General features: G+C 39.0%; 1 protein-coding gene across 1 annotated transcript in view; it reads left to right on the forward strand.

Moving 5' to 3' along the window:
* cnih3 (cornichon family AMPA receptor auxiliary protein 3) overlaps nucleotides 1–13,785 on the forward strand; it is an 83,881-nt gene that overhangs the window by 18,367 nt on the left and 51,729 nt on the right. The window contains 1 exon segment of the mRNA XM_069142009.1: nucleotides 11,686–11,733. Coding sequence (XP_068998110.1) covers nucleotides 11,686–11,733 — 48 coding nt within the window.

Here is a 13,785-nt window from a genome sequence, read left to right on the forward strand (position 1 = left end):
CCAATATGTAGACATGCACACAAGCAAATAAGTTGAGTTGTATCTCGACAGTGTCAGGACTGTGTCAACACAAATCAGGTCTTCGGAGAAGAGGCTTCTTAAGTCATTTGCTCCCTATACTGATACTTTCCCCTCGTGCATCTGTTGTGTTTCAGCTGATGTGATGGGAGCAAATATCATGATACTGCCCAACCGGGACAGTGGATGTTGCATTTAAATTGGTTGTTGGTGGCCGATGTCTTACAGACCATTCTAGGACCGACTTTCTGGTTTTATTGCCAATGATTTCAGCAGGTTTCAACCCAAAACCATAAGGTGTACATGTTTTTTTAGTGTTACCTCTACAGATGCCTCTAAAACTCACAACTACAGTTCAGTTTATCCCTGATGTGATTTAAATGCTTTTTCAGCCTAATGCAGGGATTTAGGCTTTTCATGTTACTGTGTATCCAGTGTGCTATTTAAATAGGAACATTTATTTATTTCAGCTTACAGAATATTATGTTTTAACAATAGCAAATTCACAGGGTAATACACCAGCTTATACATCCATCCTCAACTCTCCCAGGCTGTCTGGTAAATAAATGGGATGTGCAGGGAATATTATAAATGTATAAATATATTCATAAATGGAAGTGTAATGTGAGACGCAGTTCCACGAACTGAGTGTCTTTGAGTGTTGGCCCAGTAAAGGCTGCTGCCAAGAGTTTATCTTACCCCGATCTGATCTCTTTCCATTACCTTTTTCTCACAAATTCTCACAGTGAGTAAACAGGCAAATGTGTTCTGCTTCATCACTCTTCCAAATTGCCACAGCAGCAATCAGGAAAAGTGGAGAAAAATGTACATTAGGGTTTTCAAGCATGGGAAAGCTTGCCCCCGGTGAAGTTGTTTTAGGACGAATTCCAGCCCTCTAAATCCTTCTCCCTTGAGTCTTTTGGGATTTTACTTACAGTTGGTTTTGAATAATGCATGGTGCTACAGTACAGCACCAGCAGTTAGTCTGAAGGTGACTTTGACTTAACAGTTCTGGACTGTATAGCTTTTCTTAAGTATTGACTTCTATGCATCCTTGGGGATGAGCAGCAGAAGGGAGGGAGAAAAGTTCGAGAAGGAGGGAGATTGATGGAAAGAATTGCAAACTGGGTGAAAGAGAAGAGTTAGAGATGGAAGCTGGCAGGCGGAGAGAGGGAGATGGCTGAATGAGGATTTCTTAAGAGGCAAATGAAAATAATTCTTCAGCTTGAAAGGCATTTTCAAAACTCTGAAAACACTGCATTAGACCAGATTTCGCCACTCAGTACCACTTTCATATTTTGTCATATTTTGCATATCATTATGCATTGCACAATGTATCAAAGAACCCAGCAGGGGAATTGGTACAAAAGGTTCCATCTCATTTTCTCTTCCTTTTCCTTTCTTCTCTCAGTCTCCCATGTTTCTTTAACCTATCCTTCCCCCTTTCCCCTCTTGATTCTTACATGAAACGCATCAATGCAGCCCAATTTCATATGCGAATGTGGCCCTGAATCGTGTGATTTATTTTTTCAAAAACACATTCATTAAATAAATGTTAAAGTTTGAGCTACTCTTGAAGTTTTTAAGTTCAACTTGATATTTTTGTTTTTCAGTGGGTTCCCAGTGGCCCTGAAAAGCCTAAAAAGTTTGTGGAATGAGGAGAATTAATAGCGGATGGATAGAATGACTCAGATGATATACTTACTTTAAAAAAATAATACCAATTGGGGTTTCCTGATAGCAGAGAGGTGCAACCCTCAGTGCTTTGATGTATTAACTTTGTATTAATACACTGTAGTAGCTCTTCCACTTACTCTGACTCTTCTAGCTGACATTTCAATTCCTTTCAGCATTTTTTATCTGAAATTTTAACTATTCTCATGAATGACATTTAAACTGGACCCTTCAATAGTTACTCTCATTTAGCCTAATTTATTCCATTTATTATAATAAATTGCTGCTGAGGCAAATGGAAATGTAAAACACATTACTTCCTTAGAAGTTGTTGAGGATTTTCATTGAAAATGTACCTGGCATTGCTCATGTGTATTGTATGAGAAAAAATAATGTTAGCACCTTAGACTGTATATAAAAGTGGACGTAGCTTCCGGCTCCAAAAAATGAGGCAAATGCAAAAGTGCCTTAAACTGTAATACCACCAAGTGCCACTCGAGGTTGGCTCCAAAAAGCCCCAGTTTCCATAGACTCTCATTCAACTTCTCTCATATAATTATCAGTCAATAACATTTTTCCACAAGTTTCCTGTATGTCATTCACTAAATTCACTTCTCCAGATTTGTGTTCTGGCTGTCCATCTGAAAATTAGTATTAGCTAGTTGCTTGGTTCGCACAGATTTTAGCAAAAGAAATATCCGTAGATATACAGACAAATGGAGATGAAAAAGTTAAATCTGATGACAACATACAGAATCTGATTGTCTTGTGCCTTTCTTACATTTCACTTTGTGTCAGTGTTAATAGTTTGATAATACTGCTTCTCATAAATTACTTCTATATTTCTTTGGGATAAAATTAGAAAACCTCCTGTCAGTTCTCCATCATCCTGCCTGTTTTTTAAATCCAGAAGGTGGATGGTTTCATGTTGAATGCTGTAACCGGCCATACTGTAATTTTTTTTTACCTGTCTCACATTCATACACTTACAGAAATGATCCGCTCCTTGCATAATCTTTCCCAACCTGCTTTCCCTCCTTCCTCTTTTAGCCTCTGTCTTTCTTCCTTGAAACCAGGCAGTCTCATTAGCAGTTTCTGTCAGCCTGCTCCCTCGGGGGGGGGGGGGGGGTACTCCACATCGGGCGGACTCTTCACAGACACACACACACACACACACACACACACACACACACAGGTGCCATCTCTCTATCTCTCTATCAATCTGTACCTCTTGCACCCAAATTTGCAGCAAACTTTATCTAAAACTCTCTGGCACCTCTCTTTTTCTCTCTCTCTCTCTCTCTCTCTCTCTCTCTCTCTCTCTCTCTCTCTCTCTCTATCTATCTATCTATCTCTCTCTCTCACACACAAACTCATACACACACACATACACATACACATTAAAATCTATAGCAGCAAGTTGTATTCAGGCAGCTGCATAGCAAAACATGGTTGCTGAGAAAAGTGGGGCCTTTTTTGCTGAAGGACCTATTATAATTGATGTTCTGGTTGATTTCAACAACTTTGGAGATTTGTACATGTTTTATGATTTTGTGGATGTGTTTTAGTCTGTAGTCTACATGTGTTGTCCATGCATATTTTACGTGTTTCACTGTAGTCTAGTGAATCTGCATCTAAACTACCGTTCCTGCCATGTAGCTAAGAAACCACATAGGATTTAGTTTCGATTACCAAATTCAACTTCATTTTTTGGGATATTCCTCCTTTCAATGTTAAGACTCCTTTTGTTTCTCTGGTGTTCACATTTACTCCAAAAGCTTTTAGAGTTTAACTGCCAGTTTTTCATTTCATACATTGAAAATGTGGTACAAAATTATTTCCGCACTTTCACATCAACTGTCACTTTCAGCCCAACTTTGACAGACATTTCAAATCCTTTCAGTGTTTCAACTTCAACTGAATCTTCAAATTCTTTGTTTTCACATTAAGCACTTCCATTTCAACTGGAACTTCAACTTCATTGTTTCAAATGTTTCACTGACAGTTTTGCAGTTCATAACGTAAGTTGGCAAAATCTTTCAACACTTGAACTTTAACTGAGCTCAACTTCATCTGACTTCAAATCCTCTCAGTGGTTGAATATCAACATAATCCTCAACTCCTTTTAACATTTTCACTTTAACTGGCACTTAAACTTACTCATAAAGTTAAATTGCCACTTCAACTTCAGCCAGTGTGAGCACGTTTAGCACTTCCATGTAAAATGCATCCTCATTTTTTTTTAATTTCAAGCAACTTTTTTAAAAATGCTTTCACACATGCACTGCAACCCTGATCGAGATATTAGCTGTAGGAGCTGTATGCTGTGATGTAAATGTCCAAATCATTTAGATCGCATAATAAACTTTAATTTGCCAGCTGTGGCGTACAGGCTCCTTGTAATGTCTGAACTCATATGAAAATAGAACAAGTCACTGTCCAAAGAATTCACAGTGAGGGTTGGTTACCGTTTCTATCCTGTACTTGTATTTCCACTCCTGAGAATGTGTCTGACGCAAACAATGTTCTATTACATGTGTAAAAGGGCAACTTCAGACCTGATTCTCTGAACATGGTCTGTAGTGCATTTTAAGGGGAAAAAAACATGTACAGATTTACTGTATTTCTCAGTGTTTCAACTGTAGGTTTTCAGTATGGAACCATTTTCTTTAAAAAATTCAACTTTATTTTTTCCTCTTTGACTTCTGCCATCTCACAATAACATGTTGTAACTTTGAAACAAACAGGACAGGGGAATTAATTCTCACAGTTAATTCTTACAGCTATATTTGGAGAGTTCATATATACATTTTACAGAAATAATTTGTTTGTATTGCAAAAATTATACTGGTCAATTGCTGGTTTTACAATTTGCACACAACAGAGTTAAAGATAGTTGTTTTTTTTTCTGGTCCATCTTAATATTATGTTCTTTGTTCATTAAAAATGTTATCCAGTTCCTATCCAAACAGGCCATGAAGGAATTCATTTGTACCATGATTACATTGTTAAAGATGGTGGGAGAAAATGTACAGTTCTTCCTATATGCTAAAAAGCATTTTAAAGTTAGGCTGACGTTAATGTGAGGCTACAGTCGTGGCAGTTATGGCAGTGGGTATCTTTGTCCTGGCAACTGCATGAAGCTTTATTGTACAGTCCCAGCAACAAACCAACATGTGCCTGCCAGGATGTATCATTCCTCTTCCTCAGCATGAGAACAGTGCCTGTAGAAACATAAAAAGAGGCTTTGGAAGACTTGATTTGCCCAACACTGACTGCTGAAGCCTTATCTTAGCTTTGGTAGAATTTGAGAAAACATTGTTGCACAAAACAAGGCCTGTGGTATTTGTGCCTCATGTTCACTACAAAGGGTTTGCTTCATGGCCAACCAGTGTAGATTGAAACATTTATTTTTTTTCTTTGTGTAATTCCTCGTCCTGTGACCATTCAAATATCCTTTTCATTCCACTGGAATATGGGAGGCAAAATCCACAACATCTTTCTGTACAAAAAATAAATTTACTCAGAAGAAGTTAATATAAGGCTTCAGCGGTCAAACATTTTGAAAATCTGTCAGTTACTATATATACGAATGTATATGATCTGAATATGATCTAATTTATGCTGTGGCATCAGCCCTTTAGACTCATAAAGTGAGAATAGCCAACTAGCAAATAGCATAGAAAAAAACTGAATAAAAACTGTGTTTTACATTTAGAATGCAGCATGATGTCTTACTTGAGGCTTAGTCACACAGGAAAATCAGATCACGTAAGTGAAATTGTTAGCCATTAATCAAGGTAAAATTGGAGAATATGCTCCACTTTTTTCAACTTTGACATGCTGTCTTAACACATCATGTGTTCAATCAGTTTGTAATTTTGAAAGTTCCCATTTGGGAATGTCCCACTTCCTAGTTGACAGTGTTCACAAACAGCCCCATGTCCTATTTCTCCTGTCATAATACTGAAAAGTGACAAATAACCTTGTCATCATCCATACAAACCAACACCAGGACGAAATGGAGCTCTGGAGTTTTATTTGTACACTTCATTCCTACTTGTTTTGTTGTACTGCCCTTTACAGCTATGAAACTAGTGCTGTATTCCAAATGGCTTACTTGTGTACGAACACCCTATTTTGACTGCATAAGTGCGTTCACACAGTCCAGTACAGAAACATGCAGTGCAGTACAAGTAGCAGGATGATGCACTTAAAATGGTCCAAAAAAGAAGTGTGTAACACTGGACACTTTTCACTCTAAACACTCGCCATCTTGGTTATGTAGCAGGAAGGGGACACTGACTTAAAGAATTATCAAATAAAGCCGTCGCAGGCATTTGCCACTGTTCCTGAACACCTCACAAAAGTGTTTATTTTTCCACTACTGCTGCTGGACAGAAGCCATCAGTGTGTTTATTGAGTGTGTTAAACGGCAGGCACAAAAACACTTATATTTCTGGAAAAAATAGTCAAAAATAATTTTAAAAAAATTGGCGGGGGATGTATTCACATGCTGAGGTTATTTCCGGTCTATGCGGAATGGCAGTGTGTGATTTGAAACAACACTACTCTGTCAAAACTCCTGCACTATACAAGTAACAGTCCTAATATGTAAGATCACTATTTGTTGGTGTCCTAAGGGAAGTATGTCATTTGGAACACAGCACCGGTAGTCAAGTCTGACTTTTTCACCTTATTTACGGAACAAGTACACTTCTATTGTAGTTTTTTAGCCATGTATAAACACAGTTATGCACCCATTATCTAATGCTCCACAAAAAAAAGGTTACGTTTTTATAGACAGCCATGATTTCACGCAGATACACAACACTCTCCCACATGCAGACAAACAAACACAGATGTCGTGAGATGAAAATACACTTCAGTTTTCATAGCATTGTTGCCTTTAGTGTATTGTGTAGTTTCGGCTGCTGGCATCTGTTGTTTGTGTGACTGTTACACAGAGCGGCACGGATGCACTCTCTTACATATTCACTTGCACTCTATTATGAAGGAATGAAGCTATAGCCGGGAGCTATAATTTTGGAATCAGAGAGATAACTGAGGAGAGAGATGAATGAAAGAGAAACTGGGTGCTTTTTTCTTTTCTTTTCTTTTTTTTACGAATTTTAATGTTTTTCATCAGCATCCCACCAAGGACATCAGCACAAGTGATGACAGTTTCTGTAGCCTCTTCACACCCTCTCCTTAAATCACTCCATCTCCCTCGCTGCACCATGCCTGTCTCCAAATCTTACGTCTCAGTCTTACTTCAGTCTAAGGGGAAATTTATCTTACAGCATTTAAACATTGCGAACACACTCTTCCATCTATAGAGGTTTATTGTTCAAGCTGTAAATTTACTCCTAAATCGGTCTACCTGGTTAAATCAAGGTCAAATTAAAATCCTCACACCATCCACCCTTCACAGCCCCACTTGTCATTCACCAAGCCATCACCTTCCCTTCCTTTTTGACTCTTGTTTATACTTCCGCGCTGCTCTCCTGGTTGTCAAGCAAATTCTCCCTGAGTAACATTTCAAAGAGGCCTCACCCTAATTGCTTGCTAATGAGTAGACATTTGTGGCGGTGGAGGCACATGTACACCGACAAACACAAACACACAAGCGCTGGTTTGAGCCGAATATGTTTTGCGCGTCCTCGTTCAAACCCGGCAGGAGATGAACGCGTGGGGGGGACGATGTTGTGCAGAAGCGAGTCGGTCCGGTCCTTGATTAGGTGCACAGTCTCGACCAGAAATAGACATTAGCAGTGGAGATAATTGCCTATCAGACCGAGCCTTTCATGGCTGTGTGGTTTGTTTTCATCAGAGAGACAGGAGTATGTGTGCATGTAAATCTATATACTCAGTGGTCGAGGTCACACTGAGGACAGAAGGAGGGGTTACATTTCTTCGTTTTGAAGAACATGAAAGACTTCCTGTTTCACGCTGTTGAAATCTATAATCCACAAACCTGAATATAAATTCTGCCCGCGACTGCACTTTTCAGCTATACCTCCTCCCAATCACAGATTCTCCTTTTTTTTCTGCTGTACACTGCACATAAAAGTCAAACTTTCCCTCAGCTGAAATGGATTTTCCTTACACTCTGAAACATTTGAAACAATAAAAAGTTTCCTTTAAATGCTTCTGTGGAATGAGGTAAACTCCCATGAGGCCTTTTTGGGGAGATGAGAGACAGAAGAGGTGGAAGCAAATCGAAACATGCACATACACAAGAAATAAATGTGACAAAATGATTCAGTGGTCACCCACATTTTTAAACTATCTTTCACTTGTTTCCTCCTATCTCTCTGTCTCTCACTATTGTTGCAGTGGTATTACCTCAGACTTGTTTGCCACCTCCTACCCAGGAACCTCTGGTTTCATTATTTAGAGCACAACCATAAATGAATCATTCTCCAGGAGAAACCTCTGTAGCAGTCTGTACTTCATAAAAATAGCAATCAAATATTTATATGTACATGCTCATCAATGCATATGTAGGAAAATGTTATAAACGCCCCTTCAGCATTTGCAGAACAGAAATGCATTTGACTTTGAAATAACAATGAGACAATGCCACAATGAAGTAAATAACATATCATCTTGTAACAGCAGTGAACTTGAAGTTCTTGGATATATTACACGCCTGTGTGAAGAGTTGATTCTTGTTGTCAACATGTTGGATTCAGGAGAAACAGGTTGCTGTAAAGAGGAGCGGCTGTGATGAGGGATAAATAGTTATGGCCAGATGACTGCGTTGGAACATCTTCAAGACTTGTGCAGTGCTGCTTGGTCCACTATTGGTCCAAGGAAGGATAAACCATGATGTGGTGACAGGGTGTTGGGGAATGTTCTGGAACAAGTCAGAACCTACAAATTACAGGACTGAAAGAATTTGCTGCTATCGTCTTGGTGCCTGATACCAGGACACCTTCAGAGGGCTTGTAGAGTCCAGGCCTCGACAGAGCCGAGCTGTTTTGGTGGCACACGAAGGACCAACATTTGACTAGGCTGGAAAGGTCGTCATGTTTTATCATTTTTATATATTCTCTGTTTAAAAATGGTTTGAGAAGAATAACACCACTATTATATCTGTACTTTAAAAGCAGCAGTAGTGGAAGGAGCTGGATGTTGGGGAAGTGAATTGTGTTTGCACAAAGAGAATTACTCAGCCAGCAAACACAATAACATAAACATTGCTATGAAGTTGTGTTTCTGGCCACCTGGTGAATGTAAGTCCAATGTTCACCCTTCTTGTAGATCTATTTTGGTCCAACTCCTTGCTGCGATATAAACCAACAAGTTGCTAATCATGTCTACCAGCTCTTTAGAGATGGCCTGGCAGCATACAGTCAGGTAAATACTTTTGAACAGAAAACACAAGACTGATAAGAGCATGAGACTGACGTGAATGTAAATATGACTTGGACATTTTTAATTACAATAACTGAGGATATAAATGCCATATTATCTTTATATTTAATGCACAAACATGAGGTTGTAACAATCTTTCTGTAAAAAAGCAAATGTTTCAATATTCTTTTAAAAACTATTTCATTAAGGGCCAAGATATTGTGAGAGTGAAAGGCTAAAGAGGTATGGTTACTCAATCACAAGTCCGTTGTAGAAAGTAATCTTTAATTCCGCATACAACAACCCTGCAGGTCTCATGTTTAGTCTTTGGTGACGGCAGGCTAGGAGTACAGCAGCACTGCATTTAGAAGCACAGTTAGGGTGAACAGGTGTCCCACTTCATGTGGGTCTGCACAGCATTTTTATAATTTGTCCAGTGTCCACACAATGTCCCAAATTTTTTCAACATTTCTAAAATAAGGAAATACGGCTACAACAAATACATTTCCACTGATGAGGAAACAGTAGTAAAATAACTTTTGTTTACCAACTGCACAGCATCCCAACCATGCAGCCCAGCACACTGATGTAGTCAGCACCACATAAGACCATCTACTGTAAAATGTTAGCTTCCTTTTATGCTCGCTGTGTTTACTCGGTGTGGTAGTTTGGACAGCTGCATTGAAATAAAATATAATTGTTTAGTCTACTGGCCTGGCCTGTTATCTGCAAAGTCTGGTTGTGTGTTATGATGTTCGATTTTAGATAGGAATAGAAACATTTTAGACTACCTCTCAGCCCTGGTAACGTGTCCCACATCCCCTAGTAGCCCTCACTGTATTGCACATCAAGGCACTTCTGCATTGGCTTCCCTTTACAGATAGAGATAAAGACAATGTTCTTTTTTTTTATATATATATATACAGTCTGTGGTTTAAAATTGTAATCCCTGACTAATTTAGCTCCAGCAAAATCATATTTCATGGTGCTACTGTGTGTTTGAAATAACTGACGGACAGTTGCGAATTTACACAAGCCACCTCTCACTGCCTCCATACAAACAAACACACACGCACGCACGCACGCACGCACACACACACACACACACACACACACACACACCACTTTCTGCCTGTCTGAGCTTATGGGAGCCTACGTCTGTCTCATACACACAAACTGCTGCTTGCCTGCTCCTACTGTCCTTCAGCAGGGGTAAATTCTTGCCGGCACATTTTTACACAAAAAAAACAAATTCATGAGCTTCTTGCCCACACTCAGCAATAAACATATGATGGAAAGAAATGCTCAGATTAAAAAACCCCAAGGCTCAATTTAGGCTAAGGTATAAAGATACAGATACTGCCCATGGCTTTCAGTATATAAAAAGTAAATAACAATAAGCAGAACACTGCGCAGCAACACCCATAAATACAGTGTTCATAAGCAGCAAAATGTGTTTTCACTCCAATTATTTCAGCACATTTTCATGCATTTTAATCCTGTTTTTCTAGTGTGGTTACTAAATATTAGTTCAGCTTTAGACACACTGGCTTTGATGTTCTGCATGAGCCTAAATATATTTTCATATATTTTATCGTTCCCGTGGAGCCTCCGTTGTTGACGTTTTGCATGGCTCATAAGAGGCCCAGATAAAGTCAAACTGACTGAGTCAAAAGACACACAAACAGATTGACGATCAGATTAATATACAATTTTATAAGCAGCCAGAGGTGTGCATCCGCCCCTGTAGAACCCTCAGCACCGCCAGTCAAGTCTCGGTTGCGTCATCCATAGGAATTAATAACTTTTTGATGATGATGCTAAAAGCTGTGGTTAGAAGGTAGCTGTTAGAGTCAGCATTGTGGTGAATGCTGATGCTGCAATTCACAGCGTAATATACAAGCTAAGAACACTCACATATTGAAATATAGAAACTTATGTAAACATCGTGGACCGACATGTTATAGACCCAAACAAGTTCCCTTGGACCTCTTCGAGCATTGGACATATAGGCTGTATCTCAAATCACGTACTTACTCTTGCTGTTTTGAGTGCATGAATGTGTTGACACTGTCAAGTACAGATTGGATACTAATACTGGTCCGCAATCTGAGTATGAAACGCTGAACACATTTCACTGTCAATGTCCAGGCTACATAGAAGAAAGGGAGGGACTTTTGACCTATTTTCAAACTGCGCTGGCCGAAGAAGGTTGCGACTGTTTTGGAACACCGCACTATACAAGTACAAGTTGTACATGTCCACACAAAAGAGTTTATGTTTAACTAAATACCACCATACTGTATGTATGTTTTTTGTGTGCATTAAACAGATGGCCCAAAAACACATTTATTCTAACCGCAAAGACAAACGACATATGTTGGCAAGTCATTCATTCAAATGTATGTTAAGTGTAGACAGCAGTGTGTCATTTGAAACAACATTGCTTTGTCGAAATAGACTCACTACACAATTTAACATTTAGAAGTGCCTAAGGGTATCTGACAGTGCAAGTATATATTTGTACTATTTCAGTTCAGCTTCATCTTTCATCAGATTCCAACAACCATATGACGAAATGTTGTGCGAATCTTTGAAAATTCAATCAGTTTCCTATTTTTTCCTATACAGAGAGAGAGACTGCGGAACATTGAGAGGATCTGCAACCTGCTTAGGAAGGTAAGCGGTGAAGGACACATCTTATTTATGTTGTGCAAGTGCTGAATATCATCAGTAACATGCTTGATGGAAGAATAATTACTCTAGTGACAAAAATTAACCCCTCAAAAAAAGAACAGTATGCAGATGACACCATACTTTCACCTGATATCTTTAATCTTTTTAAATGTTCGGTGTGAAGGATTTAGGAGGCTCTGTTGGCAGAAATGGAGTATAATATTAATTAATTACAATTATATTTATGCATGATCACCAGAAGCTAAGAATGTCTGTCTTTTTGTCATCTTAGAATAACGCCTTCATATCTACATAGTGGGTGGGTCCTCTTCCACAAACTACGACACGTTGCAGCTCCATTTCTGTACAGTAGCCTACCACCAAACACTGACTCTAAAGAGGGGTCTCTCAAGTTTTTTGTGATTTTCACGTCCACCATAGAGTCTCTTACATAGTTGGAAGGGTAGAGTGCAGCAAGGTGTGTTTTGTTGGTTTGCAGTCTGCAACCTCAACACAAAATACCACAAAATCCTGCCCTGTGCTCCTTCAAATGTGCATAATAAAATGTATTTTGGCTTCATGCATCTGCCAGACATGCAATTCAAATTTAATATATTTATGTCCTTTCGATTTTAACCTCTTGCAGTATTTAATTTTTTGATTTTTGAATCATTTCTCGAGCTCCACATCAATATTCTACAGGTATACCTTCCACAGTTCCGTTTTTAATGAATTTTTGATTTGCACAGTGATGCTGCCTTTGTCGTCGTGCCTCATGTTGGACTGACATCAAAGAGGAGACAGAGATTGAGAGGCTCTGTGCTGTGCTCTGCAGAGCTGGGCTGTCTGTGTGTTTGTGCCTTGAGGACTCAGTATGAGGATGAGAAGATGATTCAATGAAACATCTGTTTCTCCCTCCACCTCTGCTCAACTTGCACACATTGTGTGGTTGTGTGTGTGTGTGTGTCTGTATCATGCTGGAGGAGGTTCACTGGCTGAACAGCTGATCTTAGTTATCAGTGTTGTCAACTGGAACCCCCAGGTCCTTCACTGGCCCCAAGGGGAGGAAATTTCCCTTCAGTGCTCATGCAGAAACACACACACACATGCACACATGCACGCATGCACACACACACACACACACACACGCACACACACACACAAACACTCACATCCAAATACACTGTCCTTGCAGCTGTGACCTACTGTTTAGAGATCATTGGAGGTTGCTGCAGACCTGCTACCACAGTACAGCTTAAAGGAGAATACCACCTAATTTAATAAAGTCAAGAAATAATTGCATTTAATATTTGAAAAAAATAAATAAATCCAGGAATCAAAGATGTTCTAAACCTGTGATAAAAATCAGTATACAATCAAATCCACAGCTAATATCATTGAGTCATTCACACCTGTAGTATCTATAGCATAGTCAGTTACAATATGGCCTCATCCCAATGAATGCGACATCGTTGTGTGTTCTTGTGCATGATATACTGGTCCTGTTTGGGAGGCGTAACAAACATGTTACAGCCTGAGCCCTACTGAGCTGCTTTATCACCGTTCATATTTGTGTAGTTGTAGTTAATTAACTACAACTACAATTGTAGGCTTCTCTGTGATTTGGAGTTTAGTTTCACATGTTAAGTTCTTACACTATTTCATGCTTCTTCTTTTTTTTGTTATCTCTTCTGGCTCTTTTTATTGGCAACAAGGCAGAGAAGAAACACTGAAGTAAAATGTTTCTCATTTACCCGGTGCTGACTGTCAGCCTCACTGTTTATGATGATAAACATCAGCAGCAGTAGATTATATCAGGTGTCAGGTGACTTTAAGGCAGCGTCTTTATTCAGGCAAAGATAATTTGTGAAGATAACAAAACAACACTCCCTAATACCACACTTCGATAACCAGTGAACTGTATGCTTGGGAGTGTCAAACAATGTCAATTTTAGGAAATCTCTTAGTTAGCAACTTCATGATTTTGCATTGGACCTGGTTTTGGAATGTGTCCAACAAAGATACTTGATATTCAAATATTAATCGTATAAATTT

Source organism: Embiotoca jacksoni, unplaced genomic scaffold (assembly GCF_022577435.1).
Source record: "Embiotoca jacksoni isolate LCO1_2020_lvr unplaced genomic scaffold, fEmbJac1.0.p SCAF_95, whole genome shotgun sequence".
NCBI classification, from domain to species: Eukaryota; Metazoa; Chordata; class Actinopteri; family Embiotocidae; genus Embiotoca; species Embiotoca jacksoni.